Below are 23,005 nucleotides of genomic sequence, written 5' to 3'. Positions count from 1 at the left end.
TGGTTTATCTGTCATTAGCTTCCCATGTTTTTGTTACAACTACCATTGCAACAATCAATCAGAGAATGAACTTAGTCACACTTTCCACTCCGTTCTCAATAGTAATATCGCTCTGCTATCTCAGGTGCCAGTTGGCACAGTCAGTTGCAGATCATGCTTGCAGCAAGTAACTTACGTATCATGATTTGTTTTCGTTGTTTGTATTGTTTTTCTGTGTGGCTTGTTTATTTCACACACCAAATGTTCTAAACTAGTTATGAAAGTGCATAAAAAAGTGATAGGGCTATTACACCCAACTAAGCTAACTCAATACTGCATATGGGAATCTGGATGAAAAATGGTCAGTTGTTGGTGGTGTTCCCTCCCATTATGTGCAAACGTAAACTGACATCATCTCCCCCGCCCATGATTTACTGTCAGTCAACACTGTTATTCTGATTGAGGTGTAAGGCAAGGATCCAGACAGCGCTCATATTACCTTCAGTTTTGCTTTGATAACCTGACCATATTGGGGGCAGCTATAAATATTTTCTTTGACTTTGAGAAAGCCAGTGGTACTACTTAGAGTCGTCATATTTTGTGGCAGCTGCACCACACATGGAGCCTTCATGGAATATCTTCCTGTTATTTTACAATCCATCTCCTCCCCACATCCTGAGTCAGAGAAATCCTACCAGATCATCCAATACTACAGAATGATGTCCCTCAAGGTAGTGTTTTAAGTGTAATGATGTTTGCAGTTCCTATTTAAAATGTGTGTGTCCACAGAACGGACCTGTTCAGAGCTGTATATTTATGTGTGAATTCTTGCTAGTTGTAAGTCTTCGAGATAAAAATCTGCTTTTCTGCAGTTCCCAGGGTTGCCACAAGTTCTGGAAATCAGGGAGTTTCAGATGTGTTGGGGAGGGGGGGGGGGGGACCTGGAAAAATCTCATTTTTTGTCTGGTTTGATTACTGAGATGTCATGCATTGTCGCTGACTGGGTGCAGCTGAGTACGTGCACTGCTTCCCTACTCCCTCATTCTTACTGTGTCTCCCCTTCCTACCATTCCCCTCAGCTTGCAATCAGTGCTGCCACCACTTCTTGTCGTTAGCCTAGCAGTGCCAATGAAAGGCAGGGAATCATGAGAAATGGTTTGTTTGGATCTGATTCTCAGAGACTGTTGACAGAGCGGCCGGAGACGGCAGTCATGTATGCGTGAGTTGTGTCTTGGGTGATTATTTGAAAGTGTGTGCGCTCCTGTTTTCTGACAAAGGCTATGGCGGAAAATTTAGTTTTGAGAGGATGTTGCAACTCAGTGAACATCTTCATGTTGAATTGTTACCTATCCTCGTTAGTATTGATTCTCAGAGTATTTGTGCAAGTCACCCTAGTCTCATTTCATCAATAAGGTGTCTGTGACTCATGAACAGCTAGCCACACAAGTTGACTTCCATGGCGGGCCGAAACTGCACACCATTTCTGCGTGTATCTTGCAATGGATCAGGCCTGTCAATTTGAAGCCTATCATTTTCCACTAATGTGCACGCCGTGCCTGTTGGATCTAGTCTCAATGACCTGCCCCGCAGGCCACGCCTGTTTCTGTGTGGCATTCTGCAGCGGATTTTCATGGTGTACCCATGGACCCAGGACTGCGGTGCTCCTTGGCAGGCCAAAGGCTACGGGCGATGGATTTCAGGAATTGCGATTGCCTCACCGCAATTACTTTGTACAGTGCCGCATTTTATTTATTCTATTACATTTTGGCACTTTGAAAGTAATTAATATATTAGAAAGTATGGACAATAAGAAGTAGTAAATTGTGGCAGTCACTGGAGGCTTGTATGCTGTGTACTCATATATTTCTCGAACAAAAAAATCACTCAATACCTGTAAAATGAAATGATCATGTGGCATTGATGGCTGGGAAGCCCAATCCAGGGAAGTTCGGTCACCGGTTTGTAAGTCCTCATACAGGTGACACCATATTGGGCAACTTGCATGTCGGTGATCATGAAATGATGATGAGGACAACGCAACATCCAGTCCACAGGTGGAGAAAATCTCCAACCCATCTGGGAATCGAACCCATGTCTGCTGCATGGCAGGCAAACACGTTACCACTCAACTAAGCAGGTGGACACACAATGGTCATCTACAGTGCTGGTTTACACAACTCTTCCCCACCTCGTACACTTCTTTCAAGAGGCCTACTTTTTTCTGAGGTTATTTCTGAAACCAGTGAAAGTATTTTAAGTCTGTCTTGCGACTCCAAGAAAACACGTATTTTTGTCACCAAATGTCTTCTGTTTTATTGAAATAAAATAACATCAGTGGTCTTAATGAAACGCATATACCATCTGGCTTGCTTTCCCCTTCTAAAAACAGTTTGTTATTAAAGATGTTGGTACTTAAGATTTTTGCTCACAAATTTAGAAATAAGGAAGTCCCTACATTTATTTTTGTCAACTTATGTCATTACTCACCCTTGAGATCTCAAAATTTGTCAGAGAAAGATGCTAAAACTTGCCTGGAAATCAGGGAATTTCACTTGGGGAAAATTGTGGCAACCCTGAGTTCCTGTCATGTTTTAACCTTCCAGAACATACAGTGACAGCCACAACCCAAAAATTTTGAAGATTCACTTTGCAGCCACAATCTTATGTGGTTACTGAACTGTAAGTACTCTTAAAACTGAATCTCTCAAAGCATTTGATATATTGAACTACATTGTGCATTAGGGTGACGATTAGCTGCAGCTGAATTTCCAAAAGGTATAATCATGTGACTCCCACCCCAACCCTTTTCCAGTCAACAACAGTATAGTCCATCCAAAATTTATGCTCAATCAGGCAACTACTAAGTGATCCCCAAAAGTCTTGAAGTTGGAAAGTAGTACACACGTTCATTAATAACATTCAAGAGTGGTATACTCTTCCTCATCTCCACCAAACCCTTTTTTTAATTGAAAAAGACCATTATTGGGCTTATCAAGGCCACCACAGCACTTGTAATGAAACATTCTGAACCAAATTTTCATGAAAACTGTAAAAAATTTAAAAAGATTGTATTTTCGTTAATAATGCACACGATTATCAGAGAAACTGCTATGTATTTACAACTTACATTGAACCAAAGACATGATGTGAGTTAACAGATGTGCATTATTTTCTTTTTTGTTAGAAAGCATCTGGGAACAATTGTTTCAACATTAGACTGATCCATGAGAGACAAAATTGAAGTTTCGGATTTGTGCAGTGACTTACGTGTGACTAGAATTTTGTAGGATTATATGAAAATTTTCCTCCAGGATCTGACAGTAGAGGTGACTGTAGTCTCACAAATAGTCCCTATTGGATGCATAAGTTGTCATTGTTTCCTCTGCAAGTTTCCCTGTAGTATCTATTGTTGTGAAAGTGTAGTACTCTACTTTTGCAACAATCTCGAAAAGGCACCGCTAACCAAGGTGGCTCTTTGCTGTCTTTTATTACTTTACCATGTATGTACTTACTTAGACTGTGGGTTATAGTGTGTTTGTGCTTTAACCACAATTGTTGTGTTCTTGTGGATTTGAACTGTTTATTCCCAGTTTACTTTTTAAGCCGGTTGTTACTGACGCAAAAATACTTGCTTTGCTATTTTGATGATCATTTTGCCCTTTGTGACAATAAATTATGTAAGCATCATTACTAAATCCCCTCTTTGCTAACAAAAAAGACTGGGTTTATTTGTAGCCAGGAGGTCTAAAATATTTCTTTTGCATGCCCCCACATGCTTGGATATCATCGACTGTTCAGCAAAATTACAATTATTGTTTGTGAGAAGCAAGGTCTGTCTTCATGGAAACAGCTCCCCTTTCAGAAATGGGTGTGCTGGGCATTAATGCGAGTTCATTCAGAACATCTATAATGAAGGCATGCCCAATGCAGGGAACTGAAACTTTTATAAGTGTTAGTTGGCAATTTTGTGAAGAGTGCTAGTTTTTTTCAACTACTGTATATGTAAACAAATCAGTCCTAGTTGCCAAATCCACTCAAATAAAGTAAGCTTCAAGAACAGTGTTACTGCCAGAAAGTGTACAACTGGCATACATATTCTCTTGGAAGAACAAACAATATATTACTATTTGCATGAACCATGTTACTTTTTACACATGGGTGGAAAAGTTTTAAAGCGATAGAAAAAATGTAACTGACGAACACTGCTTCGGGCATCTGATAACAATATTGACCTAGGTGTTGCAAGCTCATACTGAATTATTTATCTAAAAAGAGCAGCAACTTTCAGTTGAACAAATTGCTCAAAGATATTGAGTGACTAGCCTTTTCCACACAGCTCCACTCCCTCTCTTTGTCCGTTTCCTCCATACTCGCTCTCTGACCATATCTTCCGCCTCCTCCCTCTATCCACAACCTCCTCCCCTCATTCCATCTGCAACTCCTTCTCTTCCATTTCCAACTGCCCACTACTTGTGTATATATTCCACCTGACTGATGCATCTCCCACTCTTCCCCTTCTCTGTCCATCTCAACCTTTCTGCAACCAAGCTCATCAGCATGTGTAGCCCCCTGTTCAACAATCCGATACTATGCCCACAACACACCTGTTACGCAGGGCAGGCTACACATATATACATGCCACCGTGCAAAGCAGATCAGTAAAGCAGACTGATACTACTCCAACACAAAACACCTGTTATACACAGTCACCTACATTTCTTGACCTGGAAAACTGTTTCCTGCCCTGACATGTAGGCTGCTTACAAATTAGATTGATTTGGCAGCTCCTTCATCGTAAAATTCGGCCGCCTGCACCTTCAACCACGTGGTTACCTCTTTTGGGACAGAAAAGGTGTGATTTTTGTGGATTTCCTGGAAAGAGGCACTACAATAAACTCTCAAAGGTATTGCCAAACTCTGCACAACCTCAGAAGAGCAATACAAAACAAGCGCAGGGGAAAGTTGGGCTCAAAGATCTTGGTGATTCACGACAACGCCCGGGCCCACACGGCAAATGCCACTCGTGAAGTTTTCGAATCTTTTAAGTGGGAGTTGTTTCCTCATCCGCCGTACAGGCCCGACCTGGCACTGAGCGACTTCCACTTATTCCCAGCAATGAAGTGGTTGGCTATGCAGAGTTTTGATGACGACCCACAGCTTCAAGAAGAAGTAACCACGTGGTTGAAGGCGCAGGCGGCCGAATTTTACGACGAAGGAATTTCCAAGCTCGTCCATCGCTACGATAAGTGCCTTAATTTAAATGGCAACTATGTAGAAAAGTAGTATTTAAGTGTGGCTTTCATCTGTATATAATAAAAAAAATTCCAATACTTTATTTATTTTTAATTCCAAAACGTAATGTACTTTGTGGATAGCCCTCGTATTACCTAAGTTCTCACATTGGAGAAAATGTAGTAAAGGATCTCTGTCATATCAACCAAAGCAAAATACATTTACTCATTTGTGACAGCCACGGTAACATGATAAAAGGTGTTTGAGTGGCTGAATATGATTCATTCATTCTAGAGGAATTTAACTAATATCCAGCCAGAAGTAGCTCAAATGATTGCATTGTAACACACTTCCAGCATTTGAGCTTAGCTCAAGAACTGTTGCCACTTCCAAAGGAGTTAAACTTACAAGGTCATCAGTTGGTGCAATACATCAACACATTGTGGGACTCTACCTGCTGGAACATAAACAAGCTCTGCTATTGTATGTGTGGCTGATAATGACATGCTTAGTAATTTGAAGGATCATCACTGGTGTTTGATGGAGCAGCACATAAAGCTTTGGGTCTTTTAAAAATACGTTCTGGTCTCTCCTGCTTATCGGAATTAATACCATACACAAGTTGTGGCATTAAATAAGTATTTATGGAAGTATGAGACAGCACAAAGTACCCCCAGTTGCCACACACAAAAGCTAGATTATTGGTTCCAGCTCCTTAAATAAAGATCCAAATTATTTTATTGCAATCTGTATTGACCCAAGATCTGGGGGGAGGGGCAGTTATTGAAGCTGAAAAAGTTTGACAAAAAATCCTGTTAGAATTTTGAGTAGAATTTTCTACTGGCAGCAGTTCATCTCCAATGCCTGTTAAAGAAGTACAGGAGACAAAACTAAATCACCTATGACTCGTCAAGCTCATGACCCATTTTGGGATTGCTTTAACCCGGTGGAAAATGAAAACAATACTTTGGTGTGACGGTCAACTAACATACTTGTCTGCAAGTTAGATTATTTATTATTTGAAGAAAGTTCAAATCGATCACAACCATGACCCTTGTATTTGGCCATCAGCTAATGCAGTAAAGTACCTACCTGAAATTGACTATGTGCAGCTGTGAGTTGCTGAAAGATATAGTGCTACTTTTCTTTGAAGCTGGTCTTGTTTTCTCTTAATGCAGAGAAATTAGTGTCCATTCACCATAATTTCCTTGTCGTTCAGTATGAGTAGGTACTAATTTACTTTTTTTTTCATAAAAGAAATAATAAATAGTGTTTCAATTCTAAGACGAGGTTGTTTTACTTGTGTTAGAGTATCTTACATGTGAGTTAAATAAAGTAAATTTTATGAAATTTTCATCATTTATAGGAAATCCGGTAGCAACCGGATATTGACCTACTAACTGGTATTGTATTCGCCTACTTTGTTATGGTACAAGCTTGTGTACAGATTATTCCTTCCAATAATACATCTATTCCGATAATATTTCAGTTTCCTCCTAGGATAAAGTGATTATTGATTGATAGAAGATGAATAGATCTTCCATCATTTCTGATGGGGCAAGTTAAGCAATATAATTAATGTATGCAATAAAGAAGACATCCATTTCAGTTAGTGGTATTTATGTGGCTATACAAACACAGAAAAGAATTATATAACTGTTCATCACAGCTGATAGCCTTATCATTAGTTATTTTAATGTGTGCACATTTCCCACATCTCTGAAATTGGTGTACTGAGGAACCACAGTTTTACTACTACTACCACTAATAATAATAATTATTATTATTATTATAATCAGTTCATAGAAATAAATCAGCTGTTGTCAGTTTTAGATGTGAGTTATCAAGCCAAGCACCTTCCCAATTTTGGGATGTAATGATTTACCCCAACCAGATACGGTCCTAGTGTTACTACTTGTAACAACAGTTCATAGCATGAGGACATAACACAGTTCTTTTGTCATGTGTCAACTGTACTTACATTTTGTATAAAAAAAATCAGCTTTTAGGAACTAAGAAAGTAGCATTCAATTGTGAAGTACATTAGTGTTTTCTTATAAGAGTGTGGATTTGTTGTTTGAGATGCCTTACACTTCACAAACAACTCTTATTTATATCACCACTGTAAGAATTAGTGTGAAATGTTCTGCGTAAATTAATTCAACTCAAGTATACTATTTTTTAATCTTTAAGTAACTTTTCATGCCCACTGTTCAGAAGCGAGCCATTGACCATCATCTGAAATATCTGCCAATGTTGTGAATGCAAAGTTATAACCACAAATGGTTTCCATTTCATGCGTGGTGCATGTTACAGCAACCAGTAAGGAATTTCTTGACATAAGACAGTCTTGGTCGAAAATTGTTTTGTCTATTTATTGACAGTGACATGTTTCGTCCTTGTGGGGGCTTCTTCAGATTAACAAAAGAAGTAATGTGGTGAGTCTACATTTGTCCTTTAATGCCAGCATATGGCATTAAGATAAAAGTTATAAGAAATAATCATCCTATTGTCATTAGACAAATAAAAAGTAGAAGGGACATAATACACAGTTGGCTCCATATTATCTGCCTAATGATGTTAAGATGAAAATTATAAGAAAACATTGTCCTAACGCCATATGCTGGCATTGAAGGACAGATGTCACTCACAACATTACTTCTTACATTAACCTGAAGATGACCCACAAGAATGAAACTAATCATTAGCCAATAAATAGATAAAACATTTTGCAACCAAAATGTCTTATTTCAAGGAATAACCACAAATGTAACTAAAATACATCACTTAGAGTAAATTTTACAAAAGATGTTACATAAAATATGGGAGTAGATGTATCAAAAATAAAACAAGATCTTTACTCAGAATATGGTGACATATACCACCCATCAGTATCGGAGCATAACTGATAGCACGACAACATTACAAAATTTAATTGATACCACTTGCCGCCAAGTGGCATGTATGTATAGGACAGTGACGCTGTATTGTGCCCATTTCTTCTTCTATCATTATTTATATTTTTTAAGATAAGTACAATCCTTAAAAATAATAAGACAAGAGTATATCCAACTGTGCGTATGGTATTCAGGATAAAATAAGCAGCTTTGCCATAAAACAGCTGACAGAAGCTGCCATGAGACTGAGTCGAAAAATTATGTAATTTGTACAAGATTAGTAGTAAATAGTAAAATACAAACTATTTGTATTAGGTCGCATAATGGAAACCACATTGAAAATCAAAACTGTTTTATTTGCAACAGTTAGCTACAGCTTCCAGCTACTTATCTCTATAGTCGCCGATCCGACTTAGACATTTGTCGTAGTGTTGTACCAACTTTCCCATACCCTCGTTATAGAAGGCAGCCGCCAGTGCTTTCCGCCAATTCACTACACTGGCCTACAGCTCGTTGTCTGTGCCAAAATGTTGTCTTCATAGCCAGCAGTTCATGTGAGCAGAGATGAAACTCGGAGGGAGACAATTATGGGCTGTATTGTGGGTAATCAAACTTTTCCAATTGAAATTGATGCAGGAGCAGCATCTTCATTGCCCCCGCAGAATGCGGCTGAGAATTGTATTGAAGAAGAAAACACACGGCAGTTATGTAATGATGGCTGCATAGCTTCAGGCGAAATTTCTCACCAGGCCCTTGTACTTGGTGGGAGACACTATTGTTTTAGATAGCTTTATGTGGTCCCTGTGTGCTCAGAACTAAAAAGAATGACATAACAATATTGACGGGCATACTAGAGAGACACTTCCCAACACATCTGTGCAAATCTTCATTGGATTTTCACTGTGGTTTGACCGATCATTCTTTACTTTCCGAATAGCCCTCGTACATACAAAAATGAAAATATATGGTAAAATAGTAAACCTGAGAGACATTGCATATAACCACAAAGCATGGCAGCACGTTTAGGATGGGGAGAGGTGTCTTCACTGAGTGGGAGGTGCCCCTTCAATTAAATATTAAGCACATGAGCAGTTTCGTAGTAATCATTGGCTCAGAAATATGTGTGCATTTTTATAATTGTTGTGATCTATCATTGCCATGACAAAAAAGTTGACCAAGGGCTATTATCATTAAAACATTCTTAAGGAAAACCAGGAGCTAATAACATAAAAATAGGAAAGAATGCACAAAATACAGTGTTATGCCCCATGTTGTGGTATTAGGATCTGCAGGCACAGTTGACGTGTGACGACAAAGTTTTCTTGTATAGCAGCTTATTTTATCCTGTATAGTGTACAAACTGTTGTGTGTACTCTTATATTAACGATATAAATAATAAAGGAAAAAATCTAAGGTTGTTCAACTATTTCTCTGGGTACAAAAGGGCGCCACTGATCTACACATGCATACCACCGGTGGCAAGTGGTATCAATTAAGCTTTGTAACACTGTGCTGTTAGTACAGATTCTGAAGGGTGACTCACTTAATTCCATATTCTTTACAAAGAATTTTTTTTTGTGTCTTCTACCATATTTTATGTAGATACTTTTGCAAAATTTACTCTAAGTAATATATTGTAAATTACATTTGTGGTTATGACTTTGCATTCTTGCTTGACAGATATTCTGATGATGGGCAGAGCCCAAAATTGGTCCAATAAATCACAGCAGAGTAAAAAATTATTTTAGCGACCTCTTCAGCAGTGAATAGATATTAAAGTTTACTTTATGGTCATACGCCTTCTCCCTGACTTCATGTTGCACCGTAAGTAGAAAAATACCATGTTTTTCATTCAGAATGTGGAATATTAGCAATCTGTTTCTTCAGTATCTGTAATTATTTTTCAAGGTGGTGATTGTAAACATTGTTCATATCACAAGTCTAGCCAGTAATCAATAGTCCAGTTTGCATTGTAGTGACCAGTAAACACCATTGTAAATGATTTTCTTCTAACCTCACTTCATATATTATGGTCTTCCATACAAGTTCTTGTTGTGCTCCTCACAGTGGAACTACCTAATAAAGATATATGCATTAAATAAGTGCATTTTCAGGAACCATTATAATGATGTTACTGTGTGACTATTTCTGTAGGAAGTTCTGGTAGAATATAATTTTTAATTAAAGAGACTACTCATCAAAATGCACAAATGTTGACTTATTGATACACACACAAAAGAAAGAACCTGCCACCCTTCGACCTGCATTCCTAGCCAGCAAACCCTCTCCCTGCCTCTCATCTGAGACTATCCCCAACACCACATCATCCACCTGGCATCTTGTAAGTGCATTAGTCTGTGAGCTTTATATATATTTGCGAAGAGCTTATTCATGAATCAAACCAGCTAACCCATTTTCGAGCTGCTTTAGTAACATTGGAAATTTACTGTTCTGCTGCTTGAAATAATTTATCAACAACACCACTTACAAATTAAAAAGTGTGTGTATTTTTCAGTGGCTGCAGTGCTGGGTACAGCAAGACTTTTTAATTTACCGCCCTTCAACAAATCATCAACAGAATAGATGTGCAGTCTTCATGGGACACTTGAAAACTGCACAAGTCTCGTTTATCACGCATAAAAAGAAGTGCTTCTGTGACAAAGTGAAGAACAACAAACATGCGGAACTATGCTGTAACATTTATTTTATCTAATATCAAAGAATAAACACATTAATGTAAACAAAAGAATTTAATTATATTATTTTCCAACTTTTCCAAGCTTGGTGTCAGTCTTTGGATTAGCAGTAATACTCTGTACAGCAACAATACATTCATTAATTTTGGTCTGAAGATCTCTTACATCATGTATATATAGTAATCTCAAAATTTTTGCGGCCTGGTTCAGTACGTAATCTCCTAAGTCAAAACCAAGATCAGCTTCTTGAAATGGGAATGGCTTTCCCTGCGGGAAACAAAAGTTGCTTTCAGTCAGTACTTACTATGAAAGAGAATGTACATAATTCATGGAACTGTGTGTAAAACTAACCTTTACTATTACACTCTGTGGATTTTCCAATGCATCTGCAGACAGTCGCTGACAAACAACTTTACTGATAGCTTTTAGTGTTATAAGGTGGTCCGGATGAGCAGTAACATTCAGCAATTGGGCTAAGGCATTCACACCCTTTTTAAAGTCCAGACTTTCAACTGTGAACCAAATTAGTGCAGTAAAATATAAATTTCAATTACAGTAAGTGGCTACATACAAGTTATTTCACATACTCACAATCCAAGTTATCCAGGGGATTTGAAGATATGACTTTTGGAGCACTGAGTTCTGGCTTTTTAACCTTTTCTGCAGTTTGATTCTTGTACTTGTCAACTGAAATATTAAAATTAAATATGTAACAAATTGTAGAGGCAGGTCTGCAAAACTAAAATATAAAAATCGACAGTTACACATATTACTGACACCAAGAAGTGTTAAAATGATCAACTTGCATCTTGTCTTAGGGAGCTTCACTTCAATTAATATATTTGCTGTGATGTTTCTGAAGGCCTGACTGATATTTCTCTAGGATGTTAACATGTTATGGCAGTCTGTCAGTTGATCATGAAAATAGTACACCAAGGTTTTGATACTGAAGCTAATGTGCTGATTAGCTAGTGCGCCTAGTGCCTGGGCATTTATAAGTTGGAGCAAATGTGCAGTATAAACGCCTGGCCATTTATGCATTTTAAAGATTAACTGATAAATGGCACTTATAAATTGGACAGAAAACGTAAGTATAGATTTTTAATGAGGTCAGTTATTGTGGTAACATATAATAAAAAAGAAAACAAAAATCAGGTTTAAAAGTAATTCTTGAAATAGTTTATATTAAGTAGTCTGTAGGTTGTATTTTTACTTATGCTATACTACTGCAAAATTATTAGAGCAAAAAAAGTTTATCCATAATGATTTTAATTAGGGATGAGTAATGTGCCGATTATGATTCCAGAGGACCAAGTATCGCTAATTCTCTAGTAATTGACTAGCATTGGAATTAAACGATTCCAGTGTCTTCGGCATCAATTCTTTGTTATTAAATCTTCTTTACATTAGTGTTCTCATTTTACCTTCATGGCAGTGCAGCCAATATGAAAGTAGATAAAGAAAGGAGCACCGCAGAAAACCATAGTCCATTTCAAATGTTACTACATCTGACAATAAAGCATTTTTGTCATTGAAAACAGTTTAATATTTGAGAATACATTTACTATCAAGAAACACATTCCATTCAGTAATAATTTTGCTATCAATAATCATTCATCAGTAGTATTCAGGAATTTGATACAGATTATAGGGTGTTACATTACAAAGCGACGATGTAAAGACAATGTTTTTTATACTGGCTTATCACTACACAACCATTCAACACTGTGTGTGTGCGTGTGTGTGTTTTTGAGGAGGAGGAGGGGGGGGGGGGGGGGAGGCACATGCATGGGGGAGAGGGAGAGAAGAGAACTGATAAAAATAAAAAGGACATTGTAAATGACAAGTAGCTGTCAAAAACACACACCATTCCTTGGTACAGCAAGTTGGAAAGCTAGGAAGAAAAAATGATTCTCTCTTCTTTCCCTTTGTTCTTAGTAGTAAAGGCAATGAATGACATACCTACGAGGGTTGAAACTTTAACAGTGGCAACTACTTTTTCACAACTGATACAAAAGAGTTACACGTTTGCACCTGTAACTGTCCTTCAAAGTACTTACGAGCGTTGTGTAGAACCCGTTGCCAGCAATGTGGAAGACGTAGTATACAGTTAGCAGAGCCTGATCTGTTGATGGTGTGAATGGAGCAGTCTAATGCCTGTCGAATCTCTGGAACAGTTCTGAAGCGAATGCCACTAAGTGGTTCCTTCATCTTCGAAATCAAATCAAAGTCACAAGGACTTAAGTCGTATTACTGTTCGTTTTTGGAGCATCACTTGTGACCAGCTTTGTGAAAGAAACGGCGACACTTTCTGCACAATCCACCCATCATTTTGCACGACAATGCGTGGGGATATACAGTACAATCTGTGGCTGCTCTGTTCGGTAGATGGGACTGAGAAGTACTGTACCATCCACCATACTCCACGGACTTAAGCCTTGACTGATTTGATTCCGAAGATGAAGGAACCACTTCGTGGCATTCGCTTCAGAACTGTTCCAGAGATTCAACAGGCAGTAGACTGCTCCATTCACGCCATCCACAGAACAGGCTCTGCTAATGGTATACTACACCTTCCACATCGCTGGTAACAGGTTCTACGCAAAGCTGGTGACTACTTTGACGGACATTAACAAGCACAAACATGGAACTCTTCTGTATCAGTTGTGAATAAACAGTTGCCATTATTAAAGTTCCAACCCTCATATGTTTAAATGTTAACATTTACTAACTTCTAATATTAGGAGTATCATCCCATCCCTTATTTTAATTGGTAAATTATCCATTTATCCATTCTAGCAGTAAAAACTATAAAAAGTACCTTTTTACATAAATGCCCCAATTTTGGGTATTTAAAACTGTTGTTGTTGTTGTGGTCTTCAGTCCTACAAAACTACTTTGGGCAAATTCCCATTTATAAATGTCCTGCCCACTGGGCATTTGCCCAGCCCAAATCACTAGGTACATCACATGGTAGTTTTCAGTTATCATTAATCGTTGGTAGAGACTGAATTTTGTACATACTGAAAAAAAGATGAGCCTTGAGAAACAAGTTATCCTCAATACATTGCATTTCGTATGAGGTAACTGCCTCACTACGTCTGTTTTTCTACAATCAAAAATTTTGTTTCATTCAATGGGTTGCTTAAGATAACAATAACAGTGCAGGATTCAGAGAGTACAGTGACAGTAATTCTGCAATGACCACAAGGGATTCTTTGCTTTTTCGATCCACATCCCATTGTCTACATACAAAGCCAAGATGATCAGATCATTTCCATAATTCCCAATGAAAATACACATATCTGCATCACTCTTTTTGAAATCTTCAAGAATTTACGAAATGTTTGATTCCAACAATGAGAAGTCTGATTTAAACTGTACATTGATTTTTTTAAGCTCACATATATTCATTCTCATCCAGCATCACATATTGTGGCACCTACATATAAATTTCCTCGGTTAGTTTCCTATATAGTAATGTTGTTGTTGTTGTTGTTGTTGTTGTGGTCTTCAGTCATGAGACTGGTTTGATGCAGCTCTCCATGCTACTCTATCCTGTGCAAGCTCCTTCATCTCCCAGTACCTACTGCAACCTACATCCTTCTGAATCTGCTTACTGTATTCATCTCTTGGTCTCCCTCTACAATTCTTACCCTCCACCCTGCCCTCCAATGCTAAATTTGTGATCCCTTGATGCCTCAGGACATGTCCTGCCAACCGATCCCTTCTTCTAGTCAAGTTGTGCCACAAACTTCTCTTCTCCCCAATCCTATTCAATACCTCCTCATTAGTTATGTGATCTACCCACCTAATCTTCAACATTCTTCTGTAGCACCACATTTCAAAAGCTTCTATTCTCTTCTTGTCTAAACTATTTATCGTCCATGTTTCACTTCCATACATGGCTACACTCCATACATGTACTATCAGAAACGACTTCCTGACACTTAAATCTATACTCGATGTTAACAAATTTCTCTTCTTCAGAAACACTTTCCTTGCCATTGCCAGTCTACATTTTATATCCTCTCTACTTCGACCATCATCAGTTATTTTGCTCCCCAAATAGCAAAACTCATTTACTACTTTAAGTGTCTCATTTCCTAATCTAATTCCCTCAGCATCACCTGACTTAATTCGACTACATTCCATTATCCTCGTTTTGCTTTTGTTGATGTTCATCGTATACACTCCTTTCAAGACACTGTCCATTCCGTTCAACTGCCCTTCCAAGTCCTTTGCTGTCTCTGACAGAATTACAATGTCATCGGCGAACCTCAAAGTTTTTATTTCTTCTCCCTGGATTTTAGTACCTACTCCAAATTTTTCTTTTGATGCCTTTACTGCTTGCTCAATATACAGGTTGAATAACATCGGGGAGAGGCTACAACCCTGTCTCACTCCCTTCCCAACCACTGCTTCCCTTTCGTGCCCCTCGACTCTTATAACTGCCATCTGGTTTCTGTACAAATTGTAAATAGCCTTTCGCTTCCTGTATTTTACCCCAGCCACCTTTAGAATTTGAAAGAGAGTATTGCAGTCAACATTGTCAAAAGCTTTCTCTAAGTCTACAAATGCTAGAAACGTAGGTTTGCCTTTCCTTAATCTTTCTTCTAAGATAAGTCGTAGGGTCAGTATTGCCTCACTTGTTCCAACATTTCTACGGAATCCAAACTGATCTTCCCCGAAGTTGGCTTCTCCCAGTTTTTCCATTCGTCTGTAAATAATTCGCATTAATATTTTGCAGCTGTGACTTATTAAACTGAAAGTTCGGTAATTTTCACATCTGTCAACACCTGCTTTCTTTGGGATTGGAATTATTATATTCTTCTTGAAGTCTAAGGGTATTTCGCCTGTCTCGTACATCTTGCTCACCAGATGGTAGAGTTTTGTCAGGACTGGCTCTCCCAGTATCGTATCTCCCATTTCATATTCATCTACATCCTCTTCCATTTCCATAATATTGTCCTCAAGTACATCGCCCTTGTATAGACCCTCTATATACTCCTTCCAACTTTCTGCTTTCCCTTCTTTGCTTAGAACTGGGTTTCCATCTGAGCTCTTGATATTCATACAAGTGGCTCTCTTTTCTCCAAAGGTCTCTTTAATTTTCCTGTAGGCGGTATCTATCTTACCCCTAGTGAGATAAGCCTCTAAATCCTTACATTTGTCCTCTAGCCATGCCTGCTTAGCCATTTTGCACTTCCTGGCGATCTAATTTTTGAGACATTTGTATTTCTTTTTGCCTGCTTCATTTACTGCATTTTTATATTTTCTCCTTTCATCAATTAAATTCAATATTTCTTCTGTTACCCAAGGATTTCTGCTAGCCCTCATCTTTTTACCTACTCGATCCTCTGCTGCCTTCACTACTTCATCTCTCAGAGCTACCCATTCTTCTTCTACTGTATTTGTTTCCCCCATTCCTGTCAATTGCTCCCTTATGCTCTCCCTGAAACTCTGTACAACCTCTGGTTTAGTCACTTTGTCCAGGTCCCATCTCCTTAAATTCCCACCTTTTTGCAATCACTTCAGTTTTAATCTAAAGTTCATAACCAATAGATTGTGGTCAGAGTCCACATCTGCCCCTGGAAATGTCTTACAATTTAAAACCTGGTTCCTAAATCTCTGTCTTGCCATTATATAACCTATCTGATACCTTTCAGTATCTCCAGGATTCTTCCACGTATACAACCTTCTTTTATGATTCTTGAACCAACTGTTAGCTATGATTGAGTTATGCTCTGTGCAAAGTTCTACCAGACGGCTTCCTCTTTCATTTCTTACCCCAAATCCATTTTCACCTACTATGTTTCCTTCCATCCCTTTTCCTACTCTCGAATTCCAGTCACCCATGACTATTAAATTTTCGTCTCCCTTCACTACCTGAATAATTTCTTTTATCTCATCATACATTTCTTCAATTTCTTCGTCATCTGCAGAGCTAGTTGGCATATAAACTTGTACTACTGTAGTAGGCGTGGGCTTCGTATCTATCTTGGCCACTATAATACGTTCACTATGCTGTTTGTAGTAGCTTACCCGCACTCCTATTTTTTTTATTCATTATTAAACCTACTCCTGCATTACCCCTATTTGATTTTGTATTTATAACCCTGTATTCACCTGACCAGAAGTCTTGTTCCTCCTGTCATCGAACTTCATTAATTCCCTCTATATCTAACTTTAACCTATCCATTTCCCTTTTTAAATTTTCTAACCTACCTGCCCGATTAAGGGATCTGACATTCCACGCTCCAATCCGTAGAACGTCAGTTTTCTTTCTCCTGATAACGACGTCCTCTTGAGTAGTCCCCGCCCGGAGATCTGAATGGGGGACTATTTTACCTCCAGAATATTTTACCCAAGAGGACGCCATCATCATTTAACCATACAGTAAAGCTACATGCCCTCGGGAAAAATTACGGCTGTAGTTTCCCCTTGCTTTCAGCCGTTCGCAGTACCAGCACAGCAAGGCCGTTTTGGTTAGTGTTACAAGGCCAGATCAGTCAATCATCCAGACTGTTGCCCCTGCAACTACTGAAAAGGCTGCTGCCCCTCTTCAGGAACCACACGTTTGTCTGGCCTCTCAACAGATACCCCTCCGTTGTGGTTGCACCTACAGTACGGCTATCTGTATCGTTGAGGCACACAAGCCTCCCCACCAACGGCAAGGTCCATGGTTCATGGAGGGGCTATAGTATAGTAACGTGGTCTATAAATCAAATTACAAAATCTTCTGCGGTTGAAATCATGAGCAAATGTGCATAGTGAGTCATATGTCACTACTGGAGATAAAGTTTTGTTATAGTCTAGTCCAGAGCATTTGAGTAAAGCCTCAAGCAAGGAGTTGAGATATATATCAGGAGCCATTTTCGGTTTTTCATGCTTGAATTTTGAAAATCTACTTTGGATTCATCATCTGTGGGTATGTTTTGACACAGTGAGCCAAGTGTCATTCATCTGAAGCACTTCGACTTGCCCTTCAGTTGCACATTTCCATTTTTCTTTGTCTGAATCCAAGACTGGCTCTTTAAAAGCATTTGGCTCAAGACAATTTACAGAGTTTGCACTTCAGCTCTGGCTCCTACCACATAGTCCATAAGACTGTTGCTGATCTTCAAGAGGGTATCTGGAATCTCGATCCTACTCTCCTCCTACTTTTCTGTCATCTTCAGCTTGTGGCTCAACATCATGTTCTCCATTTTCGTCATCAGTTTCCTCAGTGTTGGGGTTCAAAATTGAGAACAAATGATGCTTTGAAATGGGTTTACGGATGGTCAGGATTCCTTCAGTGAATTCATGCCACGAGATGCAATGATGTTCTTTTTTTGTGCACCAAAAAGTCCTTAAATGCAAGATTCTCCAGATACTTTGTCCATCAGCATTACAAAATACTTTGCACCAACAAGTTATTCAAACTGTATTGGTCCGCATACATTGCTGTGTATAAAAATGCCTATTTCTGAATTTCTTGCTTTGATTTTCTTGTTAAAAGATAAATGGTGAGACCTTCCATATTGACGCACTTCACAAAGAATGACGTCACATCAGACATACCTATTCCCTTGATAAGACTTGTTTTTATCAAATTTGCTATCAATGTGACATTTTTATGACCCAATCTTTCATGCTACATTTGAGGTTAATTGTGGTCGAAAATTCACATCACACATTGTGTGTTTGGTACAAAAAATGTTTTACACGTCCCGTTTTCTTTTTTGGACAACAACACTTCCACTACGATAAATGTTTACAAGCTTATCTACAAAGCTCATCTTAAAACCTTTTGCCACACAAATATCAACAGAAAACAAATTTTTCCTATTTCTGTGTCATACCGCACATCATCAATTTGTCCATATTCCCAATGCCCATGTATAACTTTTTATTTTTATTTTAATTGATCCGATTCTCTTCTGTCACATTTACTGTAATCTCCAAGTGACATTTGTGAATTTCACTAAAACATTGACACCGAAAAGTGCTGTGCTGCAATGTCCAGTGTTGGTAAACCACACATAGCTTGTATCAGCATTCTCTCGAAAATCACTTTATCATGTGGAACTTTTTCACATGATCCTCCGTCAGTAACAAAGAATGCAATACATTACCTCTATTTTTGTTCACTATTTTTCTTCTTCTCAGAATGGAACTTTCTCAACTGATGGTCATTCTTCCCACAAGCCCAGGAAGTAAACGTTACACTTGAATTCGAATTCACCTGATTTGGGTTCTTCTTCTTCTTCGTGCCAGTATGAACTTCTTCCCGGCCTTGAGACAAAGCCACTGCCAGTATGGTGAATACCCCCTCCATGTCGTTCAATTGCTTTCCTTTGGAGATGAGTCACTCAGGCAGTTTCAGAATAATTTTCTGATCCCTGGACACACTGTCCCACTTCATGACTCAGAACATTTCCGAGGATCTTGGCCATGATTGCTATGTCTGATACGGGTACACCCATGTCCTTGAGGTTGACGGTCAATGTTCACGATTTGTGAGATATGCCGCGACACTAGAATACTAGCCTTCATTCGGTACGAATGAAAGTTTTACATGAGAGACAGTTTGTTCGCTTTGAATGGTTTTCAGTGAATCATGAACAATTTCTCCCACATTTCATGAGCAGTAGTGCATGTTATAAAAAATTCAAGTTGCAAATACTCCACCATGGTTGAAATGCACTCTCTTTTAGCCACAGTATTCCAAGTAGACATTGTCAAAATCTTCACATTTTGCTATCTGGCCATCCACCACATCTCAAATGATGTAGTTGTCGAACAAAGCCAGAATTTTAAATTTCCATAGTTGCAAATTTGATCCTTTGGATTTCACTATCCTTCGAGATACCTTCATCCAACATGGCACAATAAACTATGCACGAGGTGGCTCAAACATGTATAAAAAAAAGTCATCATAAATTTCTGTCTGAAATTCTGCAATTAAACTGGGCCCACAACCTATTAAGGTTTACAGTATTAAAATTCGGATACAGGAATACAAATTAGGAGTTTTTATTAAGTCTTAATGCAAAGCAAAGTGCCCTGAATGGCAGACAAACAATGAATAAACAAATGGGGGCTACATCAAAAGAAATGCTGTAGTGTCATCAATATCTTAGACAGGGAGATTTTAAAAGCAAAAATAACATTTCAATTTCTACACATACATCCTCCACAAGACACATTATGGTGGTGTTGGAGGGTACCTGTACTACTACTAGCATTTCCTTTCCTGTTCCACTCACAAATAGAATGAAAGAAAAATGAATATCTATATTCCTCAACATCAGCCCGAATTTCTCTTAAGGCTCCTTACATTAAATGTATGCTGGTGGCAGTAGAATTGTTCTGTAGTCAGCTTCTACATTTTCTCAACAGTGTTCCTTAGAAAGAATGTCGCCTTTCCTCCGGGATTCACATTTGATTTCCTGATGCATCTCTGTAATACTTGCAGCCCTCCACTGAATTGCTTCGGTATCTTCTTTCAATATGACCTGGTGTGGATCCCAAACACCGAGCAGTACTCAAGAATGGGTTGCACTGGTGTCCTATATGCGGTCTCCTTTACAGATGAACCACACTTCCCTAAAATTCTCCCAATAAACCAAAGTAGACCATTCACCTTCACATCCCTACATGCTCGTTCCATGCCAAGTTTGTTTTGTTTGCAGATGATACAAACATTGCAATAAACAGCAAGTCAAGTACAGATTTGGAAATTGCTGCTAATCAAATTTTCACCAACATTAATAAGTGGTTTTAAGCTAATTCACTGTCATTAAACTTTGAAAAGACCCACTATATGCAGTTCACATCCTGTACGAGATTTCCTTCCAGCATGTCTGTAACATATGAAGACATGCAGATCGAAGAGGTTGACAGTGTTACATGGGATTACAACTTGAAAATAAATTCCACTGGGAAGGGCATACCACAGAATTGTTGAAGCGCCTAACAATTCTGTATTTACAGTGCGAATGATGTCAGATATAGGATATATAAAAATTAAAACTTGCATACTTTGCTTACTTCCATTCTACTACTCATATTATTGCTTACTTCCATTTTATTATTCATATTCTGGAATAACTCATCAAACCGAGCAAAAGTTTTTAGAATGCAGAAACATGAAATAAGACTCATTTGTGGTGTAAGTTCAAGATCATCATGTAGAAACCTCTTCATGGAACTGGGTATTCTAGCTGCTTCCTTTCAGTATATTTATTCCTTAATGAAATTGTTGTCAGTAATCTGTCTCTATATCCAACCAATAGCTCAATACATAGTATCAATACTACAAATAATAATAATAATAATAATAATAATAATCTGTATAAAGACCTAAAATCACTTACCTTGGTCGAAAAAGGGTTCCCATATCCAGGAACACACATTTTCAATAAATTGCCAGCAACTGGTATAAACTTAAGTTTCAGATAAAGCACAGTTTAAACATAGTTTGAAAGACTTTTAGATTGGCAACTTCTCTTCTGTAGACGCATATCTTAACAGGTAATGTTAAGCTTAAGAAAAATGTATGACAGATTTCAGTTTTGACAGTATTTCGTCACACCAGTCAAGAGTAGGTATTCTGTGTATGATAAATTTATTAAAAGTGCGTAACTATGTTTCATTCTGACAGTGTATTAATTCTGTAAATAGCAATTCCAGAATAGTGTAATATATTCACATATTTTGACTGTCTCCTGACAGGTGACCAGGGGAGTGAGTATTATATTCAAATATTTTATGTTATACTTTCTGACTTTTTCCACACCCACAAGAACCATCTCATTTTTTCAGTCTACAGAAGTCTCATCTCTTTGGTACAGCTTTGCAATGTTACACCAAGATATTTAATCAATCGATTGTGTCAACCAGTACACTACTAATTCCTGTTATTCGAATTCCTATTTTCGCATATTCTGTTTTGAAGTGAGAGTACAACAGCCTTTGCTTCCACAGCATTTTCTGAATTTCACATTAAACCATGATGAGTCTTTTCCGTCATTAATCCACTTACTCAGAACATACTTCTCCAGAACATGATTTACAGTCTGTTCAAACTTTGCCCCTCTCATAATGGGACTAAATGATGTTAATTCATTGTCTAAGTTTGGCACTAACAACTACTTATCTTCTCTTTTTAGCAGAAATACTCACCCAGTCTTCTTGATTGATTTATCAACTTTAATACCCACTGACGCTGTGATGACATCATGGTCACTAATCCCTGTCTCTATACCAGGGTGTATACATGGAGGGGGGAAAAAAAGAAGAAAGAAGAAAGAAAGAAACTGGATTTCCCAGTTGAAAATACACTTTTTCTGTGTTAAGTGGCAGTATACTTTTCCTCAGCATTGTAAAACTTATCAATCCTTTGAATGTTTATGATTTTATACACCAACGTACAATTTCCCGGCACTTTAGAAAACGAAACTTAGGAAAAATAAAAACATGTTTTGGAAACATCTTTGATGTCCAGTAACATGTACGCTGCATATTTTCGTGTTACGGAGTTATTAATTCGAATTCCACCAAACACCGCATGTTACTTTCTGAAGCATTGAAATTGAGATTGCGACGTGCTTTTGTAAGCCAGTCATAGCTCACGTCGCGTGATCTCGCCAGTTAATGACAGCACAGGACAAGACAAGTGATGTAGTCAGCCAATAGCAAGATCACTCTTAAGTACCACGAACACACAAATAAGAAAAGTTAATGGTTTAAATTACAAGAAAAGCAAAGCTTTCAAATATAATATTGGTCTCAAAGATTAAAAAGCTGCAAGAGAAGCTAAACATCCACATATAATGTTCATCTTTTTTGCGCATGTTACACTTTAAGCGACATCACACAAATTTGTCAGTAAAATTTGTAATAACAATGAAATGTCTGATCTTCTGAGCTCGAAATTCCTCTAGATGGTCGTCCTCAAAGAGTTTATTTTAAATGAGAGTCAAATGTTTTAAGAGATTCATCACACATTCTCACACATAGTTCATCTTGTGTAAAAGGAAATTTACTTCGAAAGTAATGCTTTTCAAACCGATATTTGCAATATTTTCCCGTGACCTGTTAGAAATAGGTTCGTTTCAGCAGTTGCCAGAGAGCGCCAAATAACAGGCGTCACTGTGCTTGCACAGCTACGATGACGCAGGAAGCCGGTATTTTCATTCGTGTAAAACATTAAAA

General features: G+C 38.1%; 1 protein-coding gene and 1 long non-coding RNA gene across 2 annotated transcripts in view; one reads left to right on the top strand and one right to left on the bottom strand.

The window, feature by feature from the left end:
- LOC124600752 overlaps positions 1-10,882 on the top strand; it is a 19,914-nt gene extending 9,032 nt beyond the window's left edge. The window contains exon 2 of the long non-coding RNA XR_006978574.1: positions 10,624-10,882. This is a non-coding gene — a long non-coding RNA (uncharacterized LOC124600752). The remainder of the gene's footprint in view (positions 1-10,623) is intronic.
- LOC124600736 (RNA transcription, translation and transport factor protein) overlaps positions 10,796-23,005 on the bottom strand; it is a 27,496-nt gene continuing 15,286 nt past the window's right edge. The window contains exons 3-5 of the mRNA XM_047136188.1: positions 11,396-11,491; positions 11,156-11,316; positions 10,796-11,071 (exon numbers count right to left, since the gene is read on the bottom strand). Of these exons, the coding sequence (XP_046992144.1) occupies positions 10,868-11,071; positions 11,156-11,316; positions 11,396-11,491 (461 nt within the window). The 3' untranslated portion in view covers positions 10,796-10,867. The remainder of the gene's footprint in view (positions 11,072-11,155; positions 11,317-11,395; positions 11,492-23,005) is intronic.

Source organism: Schistocerca americana, chromosome 1 (genome assembly GCF_021461395.2).
Source record: "Schistocerca americana isolate TAMUIC-IGC-003095 chromosome 1, iqSchAmer2.1, whole genome shotgun sequence".
NCBI classification, from domain to species: domain Eukaryota; kingdom Metazoa; phylum Arthropoda; class Insecta; order Orthoptera; family Acrididae; genus Schistocerca; species Schistocerca americana.
Note: the sequence above shows the minus strand (reverse complement) of the source record. Positions and strands in the feature narration are given on the sequence as shown.